The following is a 20,372-nucleotide window of genomic DNA, read 5'->3' as shown; positions in this document are numbered from 1 at the left end:
GGACAACCATCTCTGGAGCATTCCATCAATCAGGCCTTTATGGATGGTAGAGTGGCCAGACAGAAGCCACTCCTCAGTAAAAGGCACATGACAGCCCGCTTGGAGTTTGCCAAAAGGCGCCTAAAGACTATCAGACCATGAGAAACAAGATTCTCTGGTCTAATGAAACCAATATTGAACTCTTTGGCCTGAATGCCAAGTGTCACGCCTGCAGGAAACCTGGCACCATCCCTATGGTGAAGCATGGTGGTGGCAGCATCATGTTGTGGGGATGTTTTTCAGCGGCAGGGACTGGGAGACTAGTCAGGATCGAGGCAAAGATAAACGGAGCAAAGTACAGAGAGATCCTTGATGAAATCCTGCTCCAGAGCACTTAGGACCTCCGACTGGGGCAAAGGTTCACCTTCAAACAGGACAACGACCCTAAGCACATATCCAAGACAACGTAGGAGTGGTACAGGACAAGTCTCTGAATGTCATTGAGTGGCCCAGCCAGAGCCCGGACTTGAACCTGATCGAACATTGCTGGAAAGACCTGAAAATATCTTTGCAGCAACCCTCCCCATCTAACCTGACAGAGCTTGAGATGATCTGCAGTGAAGAATCAGAGAAACTCCCCAAATACAGGTGTGCCAAGCTTGTAGCGTCATATCCAAGAAGACTCTAGGCTGTAATCGCTGCCAAAGGTCCTTCAACAAAGTACTGAGTAAAGGGTCTGAATACTTATGCAAATGTGATATTTCACAAGTTTTTTTTTTAAATACATTTTTGCTTTGTCATTATGGGTATTGTGTTTAGATTTATGAGGGAAAAAAACAATTTAATCAATTTTAGAATAAGGCTGTAACCTAACAAAATGTGGAAAAAGTCAAGGGATCTGACTACTTTCCGAATGCACTGTACAAAGTACTATGGTTACAAGTACAAAAACAACCCTTTAAACTGCACACTGAGGCTTGTTATGATACATTCTGCTTTTGCATATTATAGGTCAGCTTGTTTCATTTCCTGTATTCTGGGTATCCGTTTGCTGGTTAGAAAGTACAGACGGAGAGTGTTCTAGTCTGCTGTCTATACAAATTTTCTCCAGATAGTTAATAGAGAGAGACGGACAGACAGAGAGAGTCACAAACACATGTGCGTGTGGGAGAGAGAGAGGAAAGATAGTTGTTTATATATATAAATAAGAGAGAGAGAGAGAGAGAGAGAGAGAGAGAGAGAGAGAGAGAGAGAGAGAGAGAGAGAGAGAGAGAGAGAGAGAGAGAGAGAGAGAGAGAGAGAGAGAGAGAGAGAGAGAGAGAGAGAGAGAGAGAGAGAGAGAGAGAGAGAGAGAGAGAGAGAGAGAGAGAGAGAGAGAGAGAGAGAGAGAGAGAGAGAGAGAGAGGCCAATTGTGAGAGTCTGTTGAGCTTTTGCATATTTCAGTTGGACACAGCTCCAATGTACAGTACCTGTCAAAAGTTTGGACACACCTACTCATTCCATGTCTTTGTTTTTACTATTTTATACATTGTAGAATAATAGTGAAGACATCTAACGAAAAAGTGTTAAACAAATCAAAATATATTTTATTTTTAAGATTCTTCAAAGTAGCCACCCTTTGCCTTGATGACAGCTTTGCAAACTCTTGGCATTCTCCAGATTTAAGCCACGCCTCAGTAAAAAGGCACATGACAGCCCGCTTGGAGTTTGCCAAAAGGCACCTGAAGACGACCAGACCATGAGAAACAAGATATACACACACTTCAAAAATCAGTGTAGATGAAGAGGAGGAGACATGGATTGTGTATGTGTTCCATTCAGAGGATGAATATGGGCAAGACAAAAGATTTAAGTGTCTTTGAACAGTGTATGGTAGTAGGTACCATGGGGCACCAGTTTGAGTGTGTCAAGAACTGCAATGCTGCTAGGTTTTACACTCAACAATTTCCCATGTATCATGAATGGTCCACCACCCAAAGACGTCCAGCCAACTTGACACAACTGTGGCAACTGGAATCAACATGGGCCAGCATCCCTGAGGAACGCTTTCGACACCTTCTAGAGTCCATGCCCTGACAAATTGAGGCTGTTCTGTGGACAAAAGGGGTGCAACTCAATATTTTGAATGTGTTCCTAATGCTTTGTATACTCATTGTATTTCCACACTGAGTTTGAATTATGAGAATTCCCGTTTAGTGTAAGAGCTGTTTGAAAAGGCTTTATGAAAGGTCAGCCTGTTTTGGTGGGAGGGAGTTTTGGCCTTCCATGGTGACATCACCATGCAGTAAATGAGTTAATAGAACAATAAGTATAAGATGATCATGTTTTTCATGCGAGTAGTGATTCATTTACGTCTGTCCCTCATTTTAAGGTCAACCATGTTATGTGAACTGAACTATGGTGAAAGTATTCCTTAAAAAAAAAAAATATATATATATATATATAGATAGATCAAATCCCCGAGCTGACAAGGTACAAATCTGTCGTTCTGCCCCTGAACAAGGCAGTTAACCCACTGTTTCTAGGCCGTCATTGAAAATAAGAATTTGGTCTTAACTGACTTGCCTAGTTAAATACAGGTAAAAATATATATATATATATACAAAAATTCAAGAGAAACACTGAACATGTAATATTCACATCATGGTGTAAAAGCAGGTGAGCTGGTTCTACTCTTTCTGGCCATTTTCTGGTGTTTTGTGTGAGAGGATCTAGCATAAAACATCAATCCTGTTTTAACAATTAAAACTCATTTGTGAAGCTTGCATTCAATTGCCACTTCCTGTTGGACACAACAAGCTTCCATTCCCCATGTTACAAGGGGATTTAGGGCTGATTTGACATGAATTCGTTAACCCTGTTATTTTATTTGGCACTTGACAAAGTCCATTTTTTATTCAACCTCTTGATAAGGGAAAATGTTTTGTTAACAGAATGTTAAAATTAGGTGAAATCAAATGTTTTTTTTGGGACTAAGTGTCACGCCCTGACCGTAGAGAGCTTTTTATGTCTCTATTTTGGTTTGATCAGGGTGTGATTAGGGTGGGCATTCTATGTTCCTTTTCTATGTTTTGTATTTCTTTGTTGTTTGGCGGGTGTGGTTCTCAATCAGAGGCAGCTGTCTATCGTTGTCTCTGATTGAGAACCATACTTAGGTAGCTTTTCCCACATGGTTTTTGTGAGTAGTTGTTTTCTGTTTTTGTGTCTTCACCAGACAGATCTGTCTCGTGTTGTTACATTTTGTTATTTTGTCTCAGTGTTCAGTTTTTTTTAATAAAGAATCATGAACACTTCCCACGCTGCGCTTTGGTCCACACCTTCTTCATACGACGACCGTTACAGAACTACCCACCACCAAGGGACCAAGCAGCGTGGAAGAGAGGACTGGACATGAGAGGACATCCTGGACGGCAGGGGATCCTACACATGGGAGTAGATCCTGGCTGGAAGGGATCGCCTCCCATGGGAACAGATGGAGGCAGCCAGGAGAGCGGAGGCAGCAGGAAAAGGGAACCAGCGGTATGAGGGAACACGGCTGGCAAGGAAGCCCAAGAGGCACACGGGGAGTGTGGCAGAGTCAGGTTGGAGACCCCGTGCTTACCGTGGCGAGCATGTGACTGGTCAGGCCCCGTGCTATGGGGTGATGCGCACTGTGTCTCGGCCGAGCATTCACAGGCCGGTGTGCTCGGTGCCAGCATCCCGCATTTGCCAGGTGGAAGTGGGCATCCAGCCAGAACGGGTGGTGCCAGCTCTGCGCTCGAGACCGCCAGTGCGCCTCCACGGCCCAGTGTATCCGGTGCCTCGGCCAAGGAAGAGAACCCCTGTATGTCTCCCCAGCCTGGTGAGTCCTGTGCCTGCTCCTAGAGCCAGGTCTCCTGTGTGTCTCCCCAGCCCGGAGCCTCCAGGGTCGCCCTCCGGCCCGGAGCCTCCAGGGTCGCCCTCCGGCCCGGAGCCTCCAGTGTCGCCCTCCGGCCCGGAGCCTCCAGTGTCGCCCTCCGGCCCGGAGCTTCCAGAGGCGCCCTTCAGTCCGGCCCCCGCTACGAGGGTCCCCAGTCCGGCCCCCTCGTTTGGGGGGGGGGGGTACTGTCACGCCCTGACCGTAGAGAGCTTTTTATGTCTCTATTTTGGTTAGGTTAGGGTGTGATTTGGGTGGGCATTCTATGTTCATTTTCTATGTTTTGTATTTCTTTGTTGTTTGGCCGGGTGTGGTTCTCAATCAGAGGCAGCTGTCTATCGTTGTCTCTGATTGAGAACCATACTTAGGTAGCTTTTCCCACATGGTTTTTGTGGGTAGTTTTCTGTTTTTGTGTCTTCACCAGACAGAACTGTTTCGTGTTACATTTTGTTATTTTGTCTCAGTGTTCAGTTTTTTAAATAAATAATCATGAACACTTCCCACGCTGTGCTTTGGTTCACACCTTCTTCATACGACGACCGTTACACTAAGTTACACTTCTCAAAAAAGCACCAAATTGGTTAAACGACCCGCCTGTCAATGATTTTAGAAGGAGGCCTAATGATGATTTAAATTATTTCACTTTCCATATCTGTCTAGACTTGTAAGATATCCAGACACAACTTGTGCCTGACTACCTCCAGAGGTGGTCAGGAAGATCTGATCACAATCAGATCACAATGCATATTTTAATTGTCTACACCATGGTTCCCAAACTCGGTCCTGGGTCCCCTCCCGGGTAAATGTTTTGGTTTTTGCCTTAGCACTACACAGCTGATTCAAATAACCAACTCATCATCAAACTTAGATTATTTGAATCAGCTGTGTAGTGCTAGGGCAAAAAACTAAATGTGCACCCAGGGGGCCCCAGGACCGAGTTTGAGAACCTTGGTCTACACCTGTCTGTGGGCACAATCAGAATGTGGACAAGATCAGAACAAAGGAGGCATGTTAGAACCAGGTATAAAACGGGGCTATAGTCACAGCTAGTCAGTGTTGTGTCCTTGGGCCTGTTAAAGAAGTGACTGAGTAGGAGTGTCGGTCCCAAGGTCTAGGTGGTGGCAGGCTGAAGGACACTGTGGCTCTGCTCTGACTCAATATTGTTAGAGGGTTTAAACACTTTTATGCTTGGATGTTTGTTTTAGCCTGCCTGGAGTGTCAGGTGGGCAAGGTTTGCAATGTCTGGACTTTTCTATTGGTTCCATTGCAACAGGCAGGCTCAATCAAGAAAAGCTAGTATTTGGAACCCAGGTCTGGTCTTGTCTGTCCCGGACAGTGGGTTCAGGTCAGAAATGTAGGCCCGTTAAACCATCCTCAAGTAGATTTCCTAAACATACATACGCACAGGTCAATTTGTGCTCAGTAAGGAATAAACCCAGGCCTGGCCCTGTCAAAGTGACCCAGGAAAGTGTCTCTAATCATAGTAACCATCTCATGATTTGCCTCTGGAGATAGAGAGGATGGGATCAATGAACAAGCAGGGGGTTTTCTGAGAAACAGGAGGAAAACAGCTATCTTCATGAAAGTAGTGTAGATGACACTCGCAATGTCATCACCATCATGATTGATCATCAGTGACTAAAGCAATAGAGCCTTGAACAGACCGCCAAGACTGGACGCAGTACCAGAATGTCGACATTCAATATTCTTTTGTGTTCATATAGCACAGAATTTGGCCGTCAGTCTAGTAAAAATACTTTAGACCAGAATAACTGGTGGCATTAGCATTGCTTTCTTAAGCCTACTGTCTTCTTCAAGTTTAGCTGGAATTTAGGCCAAAAGGACTTGAGAAATCTGATTGATTGACGATAGGCCTAACATGCTGACCACACTGCCTGCGTTGCATGCGAGTGTTGCAAAACAAATGTACTCGTACACGTTATTCAATAATTTCACACAAACTGCTCGCATGTCCCACCTCTCCCATCTCCTCACCGGTTTTAGGACCATATACTCACGTGGGTGATTGAAATATGAACTGAGGTCCACACTCCAGTCCAGTTGGTGGTGGTAATGCACCTTAAAGTTGGTTGCCAGCCGCCATATAAAGTCCACAGGAGAAGAAGACTGAAGGAGAGATTACAAGAAACTAACTAGGTTTACCTTTTTATCTGTGGAATAATTGTCGGAGTGGAGAACACACGATTTTGGTTGACTCAAAATGGGTCAAAATTCTACAAAAGATCTAGAAAAAAGGATGTTGTGCATTTCAGGTCAAATAACCACCTAATGTTTATGTCCCAGGACAAATTAGCTAGCAACAGCGAGCTAGCTAGCTAAATGTCCATTAATGTTTTAGGTTAATATAGTTAGTTCAGAGTTCATTTTGATACTTCAACTTGTGTGTCTTGATCGCGTTTAGTGTGAATGGACAAAATCAACATGCGCGCGATGGCGTTTGCCAGATCTAGTCAGCATGTAAGACATTGGCCTACATCTCGTCTTGCGCTGCGCAGAATATTAGATCTCAACAACGACTGGAGAAGTGTTTAAGATCACCACTTCCTTATGATATACAGTGCATTCGAGAAGTACTCAGACCCTTTGACTTTTTCCAAATTTAGTTACGTTAAAGCGTTATTCTAAATGTCACGTTCCTGACCTGTTTTCTTTTGTCTTGTATTTATTTAGTTGGTCAGGGCGTGAGTTGGGTGGGTTTGTCTATGTGTGATTTTCTATGTTGGGATTTTGTGTTCGGCCTGGTATGATTCTCAATCAGAGGCAGCTGTCAATCGTTATCCCTGATTGAGAATCATACTAAGGCAGCCGGGGTTTCACGTGTGTTTTGTGGGTGTTTGTTTCCGTGTTTGTATTCGTGCCACACGGGACTGTTGTCGGTTGTACTCATTTTTGTTATTTTGTTTCGTGTTAGTGTTCAGTTTCGTTTTAATAAATGATCATGAGCACTACCCACTCTGCGTGTTGGTCCGATCCATGCTCCTCCTCGTCTGAGGAGGAGAACGACTATGACGACCATTACACTAAAATGGATTAAATTAAACAATTTCCTCAGCAATCTACACACAATACCCTCTAATGGCAAAGAAAAAACAGGTTTTTAGAAATGTTTGCAAATGTATTAAATACAAAAACAGATAACTTATTTACATAAGTATTCAGACCCTTTGCTATGAGACTTGAAATTGAGCTCAGGTGCATCCTGTTTCCATTGTTTATCCTTGATGTTTCAACAATTTGATTGGAGTCCACCTGTGGTAAATTAAATTGATTGGACATGATTTGGAAAGGCACACACCTGTCAATTTAAAGGTCACACAGTTGACAGTCCAGGTCAGAGCAAAAACCAAGCCTTGAGGTCGAAGGAATTGTACGTAGAGCTTAGAGACAGGATTGTGTCCAGGCACAGATCTGGGGAAGGGTACCAAAACAATTATGCAGCATTGATGGTCCCCAAGAACACAGTGGCCTACATCATTCTTAAATGGAAGACGTTTGGAACCACCAAGAGTCTTCCTGGATTGGGCCGTCCCGGCCAAACTGAGCAATCGGGGGAGAAGGGTCTCGGTCAGGGAGGTCACCAAGAACCCAATGGTCACTCTGACAGAGCTGTAGAGTTTCTCTGTGAAGATGGGAGAACCTTCCAGGAGGACAACCATCTCTGCAGCACTCCACCAATCAGGCCTTTATGGTAGAGTGGCCAGACGGAAGCCACTCCTCAGTAAAAGACACATGACAACCCACTTGGAATTTGCCAAAAGGCACCTTAAGACTCTCAGACCATGAGAAACAAGATTATCTGGATTATCTGGTCTGATGAAACAAAGATTTAACTATTTGGCCTGAATGTCAAGCGTCATGCCTGGAGGAAACCTGGCACCATCACATCACACTATACTGGGGTGCAAAGGAGCAAGATAAATAAATAAATACAGTATGGGGATGAGGTAGGTAGATAGATGGGCTGTTTACAGATGGACTATGTACAGGTGCAGTGATCTGTGAGCTGCTCTGACGGCTGGTGCTTAAAGCTAGTGAGGGAGATATGAGTCCAGCTTCAGAGATTTTTGCAGTTCGTTCCAGTCATTGACAGCAGAGAACTGGAAGGAAAGACGACCAAAGAAGGAATTGGCTTTGGGGGTGACCAGTGAGATATACCTGCTGGAGCACGTGCTACGAGTGGGTGCTGCTATGGTGACCAGTGAGCTGAGATAAGGCGGGGCTTTACCTTAGCAGAGACTTGTAGATAACCTGTAACCTTGGTTTGGCGACGCTCCTAGTGGCAGGGGATTTTAATGCAGGGAAAGTTTATTCAGTATGAAGCGAGGGCCAACCAACGAGAGCGTACAGGTCACATTGGTGGGTAGTATATGGGGCTTTGATGACAAAACGGATGGCACTGTGATAGACTGCATCCAATTTGTTGAGTAGAGTGTTGGAGGCTACGTTATAGATGACATCGCCGAAGTCGAGGATCGGTAGGATGGTCAGTTTTACAAGGGTATGTTTGGCAGCATGAGTGAAGGATTCTTTGTTGCGAAATAGGTGAATATAGGAAGCCGATTCTAGCTTTAATTTTGGATTGGAGATGCTTAATGTGAGTCTGGAAGGAGAGTTTACAGTCTAACCAGACACCTAGGTATTTGTAGTTGTCCACGTATTCTAAGTCAGATCCGTCCAGGTGCGAGCAGGTGCGGGCAGTGATCGATTGAATAGCATGCATTTAGTTTTACTTGTGTTTAAGAGCAGTTGGAGGCCACGGAAGGAGAGTTGTATGGCATTGAAGCTCGTCTGGAGGTTAGTTAACACAGTGGGGCCAGAAGTATAGGGGGGCCAGAAGTATACAGAATGGTGTCATCTGCGTAGAGGTGGATCAGAGAATCACCAGCAGCAAGAGCGACATCATTGATGTATACAGAGAAGAGAGTCGGCCCGAGAATTGAACCCAGTGGCACCCCCATAGAGACTGCCAGAGGTCCGGACAACAGGCCCTCCGATTTGACACACTGAGCTCTATCAGAGAAGTAGTTGGTAAACCGGGCGAGGCAATCATTTGAGAAACCAAGGCTGTCGAGTCTGCCAATAAGAATGCGGTGATTGTCAGAGTCGAAAGCCTTGGCCAGGTTGATGAATACGGCTGCACAGTAATGTCTCTTATTGATGGCGGTTATGATGTCGTTTATGACCTTGAGCGTGGCTGAAGGTGCACCCATGACCAGCTCTGAATCCAGATTGCATAGCGGAGGAGGTACGGTGGGATTCGAAATGGTCGGTAATCTGTTTGTTAACTTGGCTTTCGAAGACCTTAGAAAGACAGGGTAGGATAGATATAGGTCAGTAGCAGTTTGGGTCTAGAATGTCACCCCCTTTGAAGAGGGGGAAGACTGCGGCAGCTTTCCAATCTTTGGGAATCTCAGACGATACGAAAGAGAGGTTGAACAGGCTAGTAATAGGGGTTGCAACAATTTCAGCAGATAATTTTAGAAAGAGAGGGTCCAGATTGTCTAGCCTGGCTGATTTGTAGGGGTCCAGATTTTGCAGCTCTTTCAGAACATCAGCTATCTGGATTTGGGTGAAGGAGAATTGGTGGTGGCTTTGGCGGGTTGCTGTGGAGTGTGCCGGGCAGTTGACCGGGGTAGGGGTAGCCAGGTGGAAAGCATGGCCAGCCGTAGAGAAATGCTTATTGAAATTCTCAATTATAGTGGATTTATCGGTGGTAACAGTGTTTTTTAGCCTCAGTGCAGTGGGCAGCTGGGAGGAGGTGCTCTTATTCTCCATGGACTTTGTGTCCCAGAACTTTGAGTTATTACTACAGGATGCAAATTTCTGTTTGAAAAAGTTAGCCTTAGCTTCCTGTGTATATTTGTTCCTAACTTCCCTGAAAAGTTGCATATCACGGGGGCTACTCGATGCTAATGCAGAATGCCACAGGATGTTTTTGTGCTGGTCGAGGTTATACAGGTCTGGAGTGAACCAAGGACTATATCTATTCCTAGTTCTACATTTTTTGAATGGGGCATGCTTATTTAAGATGGTGAGGAAGGCACTTTTAAAGAACATGTAGGTATGGTTAAAGTGACTATGCATATATGATGAACAGAGAGTAGCAGTAGCGTAAAAGAGGGGTTGGCGGGTAGTGGGTGAGGGACACAATGCAGATAGTCCGGGTAGCCAATGTGCGGGGGCACCGGTTAGTCGGGCTAATTGAGATATTATGTATGTAAATGTATAGTTAAAGTGACTATGCATATACGATAAACAGAGAGTAGCAGCAGCGTAAAAGAGGGGTGGGGGGGGGTCCGGGACAATGCAAATAGTCCGGGTAGCCATTTCATTACTTGTTCAGGAGTCTTATGGCTTGGGGGTAAAAACGGTTAGGAAGACTTGGTGCTCCGGTACCGCTTGCCATGCGGTAGTAGAGAGAACATTCTATGACTGGGGTGGCTGGGGTCTTTGACAATTTTTAGGGCCTTCCTCTGACACCGCCTGTTGTAGAGGTCCTGGATGGCAGGCAGCTTAGCCCCAGTGATGTACTGGGCCGTACGCACTACCCTGTGTCATCGGAGGCCGAGCAGTTGCTGTACCAGGCAGTGATGCAACCAGTCAGGATGCTCTCGATGTTGCAGCTGTTGAACCTTTTGAGGATCTGAGGACCCATGCCAAATCTTTTTAGTTTCCTGAGGGGGAATAGGCTTTGTCGATCCCTCTTCACAACTATCTTGGTGTGTTTGGACCTTTCTAGTTTGTTGTTGATGTGGACACCAAGGAACTTGAAGCTCTCAACCTGCTCCACTACAGCCCTGTCGATGAGAATGGGGGAGTGCTCGGTCCTCCTTTTCCTGTATTCCACAATCATCTCCTTTGTCTTGATTATGTTGAGGGATAGGTTGTTATTCTGGCACAACCCGGCCAGGTATCGGACCTCCTCCCTATAGGCTGTCTCGTTGTTGTCGGTGATCAGACCTACCACTGTTGTGTCGTCGGCAAGCTTAATAATGGTGTTGGGGTCGTGCCTGGCCACGCAGTCGTGGGTGAACAGGGAGTACAGGAGGGGACTGAGCATGCACCCCTGAGGCGCTCCAGTGTTGAGTATCAGCGTGGCGGATGTATTGCTACCTACCCTCACCACCTGGGGGCGGCCTGTCAGGAAATCCAGGATCCAGTTGCAGAGGGAGGTGTTTAGTCCCAGGATCCTTAGCTTAGTGATGAGCTTTGAGGGTACTATGGTGTTGAATGCTGAGCTGTAGTCAATTAATAGCATTCTCACGTAGGTGTTCCTTTTATCCAAGTGGGAAAGGGCAGTGTGGAGTGCAATGGAGGTTGCATCATCTGTGGATCTGTTTGGATAGTATGCAAATTGGAGTGTGTCTAGGGTTTCTTATAAGGCATAGCAGGATTTCTTATAAGCTTCCAGGGTTAGAGTCCCGCACTTTGAAACCGGGGGCTCTACCCTTTAGCTCAGTGTGAATGTTGCTTTTAATCCATGGCTTACGGTTGGAGTATGTTCGTACAGTCACTGTGGGGACGACGTCCTCGATGCACTCATTGATAAAGCCAGTGACTGATGTGGTGTACTACTAAATGCCATCGGAAGAATCCCGGAACATGATCCAGTCTGTGCTAGCAAAACAATCCTGTAGTTTAGCATCTGCTTCATTTCACAATTTTTTTATAGACCGAGTCACTGGAGCTTCCTGCTTTAATTTTGCTTGTGAGCAGGAATCAGGAGGATAGAATTGTGGTCAGAATTACCAATGGAGGGCGAGGGAGAGCTTTGTATGCATCTCTGTGTGTGGAGTACAGGTGATCTAGAATTTTTTTCTCTCTGGTTGCGCATTTAACATGTTGATGGAAAGGTAATACTGATTTAAGTTTCCCTGCATTAAAATCCCCGGCCACTAGGAGCGCCGCTTCTGGGTGAGCGGTTTCCTGTTTGCTTATTTCCTTATACAGCTGACTGAGTGCAGTCTTCGTGCCAGCATCTGTCTGTGTTGGTAAATAAACAGCCACGAAAAGTATGGATGAAAACTCTCTTGGCAAATAGTGTGGTCTACAGTTTATTATAAGATACTCTACTTCAGGCGAGCAAAAAGAGACTTCCTTAGATTTCGTCATTCAGCCACGATTTCGTGAAACATAGGATATTACAGTTTTTGATGTCCCATTGGTAGGATATTCGTGATCGTACCTCGTCTAGTTTATTGTCCAATGATTGCACGTTGGCAAGCAATTTTGACGGTAACGGCAGCTTTCCCACTCTCCGTCTGCGGATCCTTATGAGGCACCCCGCTCTGTGTCCTCTGTACCTGTGTCTCTTGCCAATGACGGGGATGTTGGCCTTGTCGGGTGTTCGAAGTACATCCTGTGCGTCCTGTTTGTTGAAGAAAAAATCTTTGTCTAATCCAAGGAGAGTGATCGCTGTCCTGATATCCAGAAGCTCTTTTTTTCCATAAGATACGGTGGCAGAAACATTACGTACAAAATAAGTTACAAATAACGCGAAAAAAAAACACATAATAGAACAATTGGTTAGGCGCCCGTAAAACTGCTGCCATTTCTTCCGGCGCCATTTTAATACAAGCTTGTAGCGTCATACCCAAGAAGACTCGATGCTGTCATCACTACCAAAGGTATTTCAACAAAGTACTGAATAAAGGGACTGAATAAAAACTGTTTTTGCTTTGTCATTGAGTATTGTGTGTAGGTTGATGAGAAAAAAACGATTTAATCCATTTTAGAATAAGGCTGTAATGTAACAAAATGTGGAAAAAGTCAAGGGGTCTGAATACTGTCCGAAGGCACTGTATATATTTTTATAAGCGCAATGTGCTGACAGTTATCACAGGTGAAGTGAGACGATACAGATGACGTTGCTCATGATGTGCCCCTCAAATTATACAAATGTAACAGTCTGAGCGCACCAGCCTTGAAACCATGATACAGATGTAACCATGTGCCATTCATGTAGATTGAACAAAAATATAAAAGCAACATGCCACGATTTTACTGAGTAGTCCATTTAAATAAATTCATTAGGCCCTAATCTATGTATTTCACATGACTAAGCAGGGGCGCAGCCATGGGTGAGCCTGGGAGGACATAGGCCAGAAATACTCCTCAACATATTTCCCTATCTCCCCCCTCAGACGATCCCACAGGTGAAGAAGCTGGATGTGGAAGTCCTGGGCTGGCGTGGCTACACGTGGTCTGCGGTTGTAAGGCCAGTTGGACGTACTGCCAAATTCTATAAAATGAGGTTAAGGTGGCTTATGGAAGAGAAATTAACATTAAATTCTCTGCAACAGCTCTGGTGGACATTCCTGCAGTCAGCATGCCAATTCCACACTCCCTCAAAATTTGTGGCAAAATGGCACATTTTAGAGTGGCCTTTTATTGTCCCCAGGCCAAGGTGCATCTGTGTAATGATCATGCTGTTTAATCAAATTCTTGATATGCCACACCTGCCAGGTGGATGGATTATCTTGTCAAAGGATAAATGCTAACTAACAGTGATGCAAACACATTTGTGCACAACATGTAAGAGAAATAAGCTCTTTGACCGTATTGGAACATTTCTGTGATCTTTTATTTCAGGTAATGAAACATGGGACCAACACTTTACATGATGCGTTTATATTTTTGTTCAATGTATTATCTGAGCGGCACTGGTGCTCCCAACTCAAAAATCTATGTGCATTTCACACACACATCTCAGGTTTATAAGTGAGGGTTCCAAAACATCTAAAAGATTATAAAAAGTTTTGCGGCACACTTGAGAGTTCCTGAAGGCACACCAATATGCTGCAGCACACCAGTTGAAAACCACTGCAGTAGAGGGTTGTGGTCAAGGGAGTGGGTTGGGTTCTGTGTCTTTAGTTTACAGCCAGTTCAAGACAATGCTGTAGGCACAATGCTGTAGGATTTTAAACATCCGTTAAAACAGACTCTCGAAGCAGAAGTGAGAATGCTTCTTTGCTTCCTATTTCTCTGTGTGTGTGTGTGTGTGTGTGTGTGTGCGTGCGTGCGTGCGTGCGTGCGTGCGTGCGTGCGTGCGTGCGTGCGTGCGTGCGTGCGTGCGTGCGATCTGCAGGGTCACACAGCTTTAACATCTGCAGTTCTGGGGCAGCTACATATGCAAAGTGGAGACTGGAGAGCTTGCCTCGGTTGGCTTTACCAAAGGCTTTTATGTCTTAGTAAATAGTGTATAATTAAGCAATAAGGCTCGAGGGGGTGTGGTATATGGCCAATATACCATGGCCAAGGACTGTTAATATGCACAACGCAACGCAGAGTGTATGGATATAGCCCTTAGCCGTGTTATAATGGCAATATACCACAAACACCCGAGGTGCCTTATTGCAATTATAAACTGGTTACCAACATAACTGGAGCAGTAAAAATAAATGTTTTGTCATACGGTCTGATAACACGGCTTTCAGCCAATCAGCCTTCAGGGCTCGATCCTCTCAGTTTATAATATCCCTTTGATTGTTTAATCACTTGAGTTTATCTAAAATAGCAAATACCTGTGCCATCACAGGTCAAATCGGCTACTGATAACCTGTGAGGTCTAAATCGGAGCCCTTATCCAATTGAAGTGAGTTAGCGGGCGCAGCAGCTGCTTTTCATGCCTTGTCCAGGTGGACCGGGGAGTGGTGCAGGGGGTTAAACAAACTCTTAAGCAGTGCCAGATGTTGTCTCATGCACCGTTTACATCTTGACACATTTCATTACGCCGCACATCATATTCATGCAAAATATGACCTTTTCATTCAAGACAGGAGAAACATTTAGCTTACTTACTTTTTCCTTAACTTGTTTGGATAGCTTGACTTCCTAGAAAGTATTCTTACAGAACTGCTATCTATCTATACTGTAGCTAGCGACCTCCACCTAATAATTATCATCAAAAACAAACGTCATTACAATCATGGGGTTGAAACCAGTTCAGGGAACAGAACCAAAAACCGGAAAATTTCATTTTCAAGGAACAGAAACATAACTAAAGTGATCAATACCGTTCCCGGAAGAGAACATGGGAACCGGTTAATAACATTCTTTGCAACAAAACACCTACACTTTGAAAAAAGCCCTCACTCTGTCACGTTGGATTTATTAACAACAAAAAGGTAAGACGTGTTTTTATTTGTGCCGCTCTCCACACACAAACTTGTTAGCTAACGTTAGCTAGCTCAAGCTTGTTAGCCAGCTAGCTCAAAGGACATTCAAAGTTCCTCCATGGAAGTCGCTCCGACTAGGTATAATTCTGTGGACCTTATTCAGATAATACATGTCATAACAAGATACCCAGCACTTCAAGCCTCCTCCTCAACCCTCTCTCCCCAGTCCCACTTGCAAAATTTCAGTCGCATCTTGTGCCATAGGCAACACTTTTCTGTCCATGACGCATGTAAAAAACTAGCTTTCCTGCTCTATCTGCACTGATTGGTGAAGTCATTTAATGAGCGAAATGTAAAAAACTTGATTCACAGGTTAAAAAGGAACAGAAAATAATGATATAAACCGACCCTTATTTGGTTCGAAGCTGTTCAGAACTTTATTTTGCTGGTCGGAAGAGTTGAACTGAACAAAAAAAATAGTGGTTCTGTTCAGAACGAAACGATTGGCTAAAGAAATGTGGGTCCAACCATGACAATAAACTTTAAACGGAAGGCAACAGTCATAAAGTAGAATTGTCTTAACAGCCAATGTGTATTATTTTTTAAACATACTATTAAAATATCACAAACTTATAGGAAGCGTCGTCCGGGTTAGGGAAGGGTTTGGCCGGCCGGGATTCCATTGTCCCATTGCGCTCTAGTGACTCCTTGTGGCGGGCTAGGTGCCTGCAAGCTTACCCCGATCACCAGCTGGGCAATGTTTCCTCCGATACATTGGTGTGGCTGGCTTCCAGGTTAAGAGCGCAGTACAAGTACTTTCAATTCAAAAAATGCTTTCAATTGTTCCAAACTTTGGGTCGTCTTCAGTCCAGCTGGAGTCAATCAAAGAACAGGAAGTGACCAAACCACAGAAGATGAAAATGTGGTTTTGGGTAATGGCTTTATGGGATAGCTAGCAACATGTAAACAATTACCCATTCCAATAAGTACTATTTTAATAGCAATGTTAAATAATACACATTGGCTGCTAAGCCAATTATATTATGACTGTAGCCTCCCATTTAAGTTTAATGTAAAGACATTAGTCTTTGATAAGAATGATTAGGTGAAGGTTGCTAGCTACAGTGGTATCAACAACCTAGCCTAGCTAGCTGCTCTGCGAGTTAGCTTGTTTTGCTATAAAGTAACTAAACAAACATGTTTTATTATCACCTAAATTAATCTAGTTCTCCTATCTTGAATGACAGTCAGCAGCAGGTCACAGTGAAATATATTTTTAAGAGAAATATCATGGCGGCCGCGATGCAACTTAGAACTAGCCCCAAAACCTGCAACCCGCTACAAATACTTTTTCACCCTCGACATCGTTTTCAAAGTAGACCAATTTTGCCCGGAAAACCGCGAACATGGCAACACTCATAACAAAAGAGGTGTGTGTTGATAGAGCAGTACAGCTATTGGCTGAGTCATGTGAGCGAGAGGCGAGAGCAGCACGCAAACACTGATAACTTTTTACCAGTTGTAGGTAGGTTATTGTCATTTTGGAGACACCTATTTCCAACCCATTTTACATAAAACATATTAATACGCTAGAACTGATGCACATCAATAAATAATGGAGACAATGCACTAGAGGAGGTGGTATAATTTGACTGCTTAAGAATACAGTATCAAGCGAAGTGCTTCATGCATGCTCAGTTCTTGAGTCTTGGGGGCTGCCCGAGTGGACATTTAAAATGGACGTTATGGAACTCCCTCGCGTGGTTCTTTTTATGGGGTTAAAGTCCTCAATGAATCTGACATTAGGCTAAATGTGAAGAATGATAAATTTGCCTCTGTTGGCGATCAAGTAGCCTTCAGTTTATTGTTGTTGTAGCCTTGTGTTATAATGCAATTATTAATGGCCATGTTTAGTTAATTTCCAATTGGAAATTATCTAAGCTCTATTGCAATTGCCATTCAGTTGTTAGAACGTATACCATTGACGTAACAGTAGACAGTCAGATTAGGCTACAGTTAAAACAAATTCAAAAAAATTAAACACTGGCTGTTGTTGTCAAACATATTCAGGTCAGAGATTTCAAGATCTTCTGTCCAACTTTCAGCACTCAAACTCTCCTTTCAGATTTATCTATAGTTATGAACATGCGCAAAGGGGATTTATTTACAATTATAAACCTGGTTCAAGCCCTGAATGCTGATTGGCTGAAAGCCGTGGTATATCCGACCATATACCACACGTATGACAAACGTTACGTTTTACTGCTGTAATTACGTTGGTAACCAGTTTCTAATATCATTCAGGCACCCCCTGGGTTTGCGGTATATGGACAATATACCACAGCTAACAGCTGTATCCAGGCGCATCATGCGTAAGAACAGCCGTTAGCCGTGGTATATTGGCCATATACCATACCCCCTTGTACAAATAATCTGGCAAGTTTAATAAAGGTGAATTATCTTTTCTCTTGCCACATATTCAAATTCCTTTATTAGGTCATGTCATAGCTTGCAATCATTTTTTAATTGTTAGACACTACAGCACTGTTGGAGCTGGGAACTAAAGCATTTCGCTACACCCCCAATAACGTAATAAAAATGTGTATGTGACAAATAACATTTGATATGATTCATTATTTTGAGGAAACCTGATTTTGCTTCTAATATCTTTGCAAGTTACTGTGATATTCCTTCTTAATTGGCTTGATAACTTTATGGGAAAACAGTTTATTGTATAAATATGGCAATTCCTCTCTTGCTGTGAAAAAAGGGGCTTTTCTGCAGTGTTTGTTTATCTGTTCATTGGGTTAGACATTTTCGCATGACCTGGCAACCCTGTCGGTTTTGCCTGAAAACATTTCATATTTACAAAATCTTGTAAAAGTTAAAAGGAAGAGAGTAGGCTATTTAGTTTCAACGACACAGAGTAGCAACAAGCTCACACACCCAGGGCGCACAGGAGAGATTGGATTGCTTTGCTTACCTCCAACCACGGTCGCCAGGTGAAAATAGAGCAGAAACCTCAGCAACAAATGGATCCGTAAAGTTTCTCTGCTGTATAATTCCCACGTCATTATTGTCTTCTGTCGTCTATGTAGCCTACTTTTTAATATTGTTCTTCCTTCAGACGTAGTTTTTTTGCCCTGCTGATATGTTAATTATTTTAACTGCGTTGGAATAACAACCTTTGACACGTGACACTCTATGCTACAATGTCACTAGTAAAAGTAAGTTACAAGTAGTCCTGCAAATTTTTGTGACTTGATGTCTTGCAGGAGGATATACTGTTGGCAAAATAATGCACTCCAACAAAAACCGCCCATGCGCGCTCGCGCCTCCCCCTACCTTCTCTCTCTGTCTCGCTCCTCCCCCTACCCACACTCCTTTAGCTGTTGAATGTTCCTCCATTCCAAAAACAACTGCATAAGTGTATTTTGACACCGAATTGTAGTTACAGTAGATAGTTTGACTGATTTATTATATATATATTTATATTTATATTTATATTTATATATATATATATATATATATATATATATTATTTAATCCAAAGTATAATTTCAGTATTTGAACTTGGCTTCTGTTCTTTGTTACTTAATTTCCTGTGTGTGTGTGAAGTGTCTGCATGTGTCTGTATCTGTGCCTGCAGTCCTGTGCACGCCCACAGCCCCATACATATAGGCCTACATTTTGTGCACAACAAAACGGAAACATCTAACCAAGGTGCAGGGGAGGTCAGCAGGTCCCCAGATCACATGTGATAGAAAAAGGTGTAGAATTGCAGTAAATTAGCTTTAAAACTGCAACATTTTCTCTCAACCTCATGGCAAAATGTGTAGAATAGCAGGAAATGTAGTGTTTGAAGTCTCCATTTAGTTTTTTTGGATAGATAGAGAGGAGAGAGTTGCTAAAATAGCAGTAAGTTAGAAGGAGAGGAGACATGTTAAAAAAATATTTTAAATTCTCGAGACAATTGAGACAGTACCAAGAAAAAGTATGAAAATGTAGGCACTCACTACTGTAACTCACTCTGTATACAAGAGCGTCCGCTAAATGACAAAAACAAATGTAAATGTAAATTGTGTATGTGTGCCATTCAGAAGGTGAATGGGCAAGACAAATTATTTTCACACAAACTGGTCCAACACCCAAAGGACATTGAGCCAACTTTTGACACAACCGTGGGAAGCATTGGAGTCAACATGGGCCAGCATCCCTGTGGAACGCTTTCGACACCTTGTAGAGTCCATTCCCCGACGAATTGAGGCTGTTCTGAGGGCTAAAGGGGGTGCAACGCAATATTAGGAAGGTCTTCCTAATGTTTTGTAAACTCAGTGTATGTAGGCCCTACATTCAATAGAAAAATATATAACTCGCACCTATCGTATTATCAGGTGCGTATTACTCAAGGCCATCAGACTGTTAAATAACCATCACTAGGCGGCTTCCACCCAGTTACGTAACCCTGCACCTTAGAGGCTGCTGCCCCATATACATAGACTTGAAATCACTGGCCACTTTAACAATGGAACAGTAGTCACTTTATTAATGTTTACATATTTTTGCGTTTACTCATCTCATATGTATATACTGTATTCTATTCTACTGTATTTTAGTCTATGCCACTGTGACATTGCCTTTCCTAATATTTATATATTCCTTAATTCCATTCTTTTACTTTTAGGTTGTGTGTATTGTTGTGAATTGTTAGATATTACTGCACCGTTGGAGCTAGAAACACAAGCATTTTTCTAAACCCGCAATAACATCTGCTAAACATGTGTATGTGACAAATAACATTTGATTTGATGGAGAAAAACAGTATACCATTTTTTTTTTAAGTCCTCGATGAAGATCTACCCAGACCAAAACATTGTTATACAGTATATGTTATGGTAAATGTGTAAAAGGGAAATCTATATATTTCCTGTGACCATATAGATCTATCAAACATGTGGAGTGTCAAGATCACTAGTGTGCTGGAGTGTATTTTTCACTCAGTAATGTATGTGCCCTCAACATGATTTTTCTACATCCATTTTTGTTTCCCCACCAGTCATCGACCACCATCTACGTGCGTATAGTGGATGAAAACGACAACGCACCAGAGTTTCCGGAGGAGGAGTATGTGACGGTGCTGAGCGAGGGCCCCGACACCTTGGGGGCCACCATTGCCACGGTAACCGCCATCGACCCAGACGAGGGCCTCAACGGCACCCTCCGATACACCATCGACCACGGCAACCTGGCCATTACCTTCTGCATCAATCAAACTACCGTAAGAATATGGACAGATATTTTATACTAGATGGTGGTAACTTTCACATGTCCCCCCCACATTCTGAAATTGCATTTTTGT

At 43.4% G+C, this 20,372-nt stretch overlaps 2 protein-coding genes across 2 annotated transcripts in view; one reads left to right on the top strand and one right to left on the bottom strand.

Moving 5' to 3' along the window:
• vsir (V-set immunoregulatory receptor) overlaps positions 1–18,324 on the bottom strand; it is a 30,357-nt gene extending 12,033 nt beyond the window's left edge. Inside the window, exon 1 of the mRNA XM_038960230.1 lies at positions 17,997–18,324. Coding sequence (XP_038816158.1) covers positions 17,997–18,087 — 91 coding nt within the window. The 5' untranslated portion in view covers positions 18,088–18,324. The remainder of the gene's footprint in view (positions 1–17,996) is intronic.
• The window catches only part of LOC120017357 (cadherin-23-like), a 659,988-nt gene that overhangs the window by 547,113 nt on the left and 92,503 nt on the right, over positions 1–20,372 (top strand). Inside the window, exon 37 of the mRNA XM_038960107.1 lies at positions 20,070–20,291. Coding sequence (XP_038816035.1) covers positions 20,070–20,291 — 222 coding nt within the window. The remainder of the gene's footprint in view (positions 1–20,069; positions 20,292–20,372) is intronic.

This window comes from Salvelinus namaycush, chromosome 22 (assembly GCF_016432855.1).
Source record: "Salvelinus namaycush isolate Seneca chromosome 22, SaNama_1.0, whole genome shotgun sequence".
NCBI classification, from domain to species: Eukaryota; Metazoa; Chordata; class Actinopteri; order Salmoniformes; family Salmonidae; genus Salvelinus; species Salvelinus namaycush.
The sequence above is the reverse complement of the archived record's forward strand: the minus strand, read 5'-3'. Positions and strand labels throughout refer to the sequence as shown.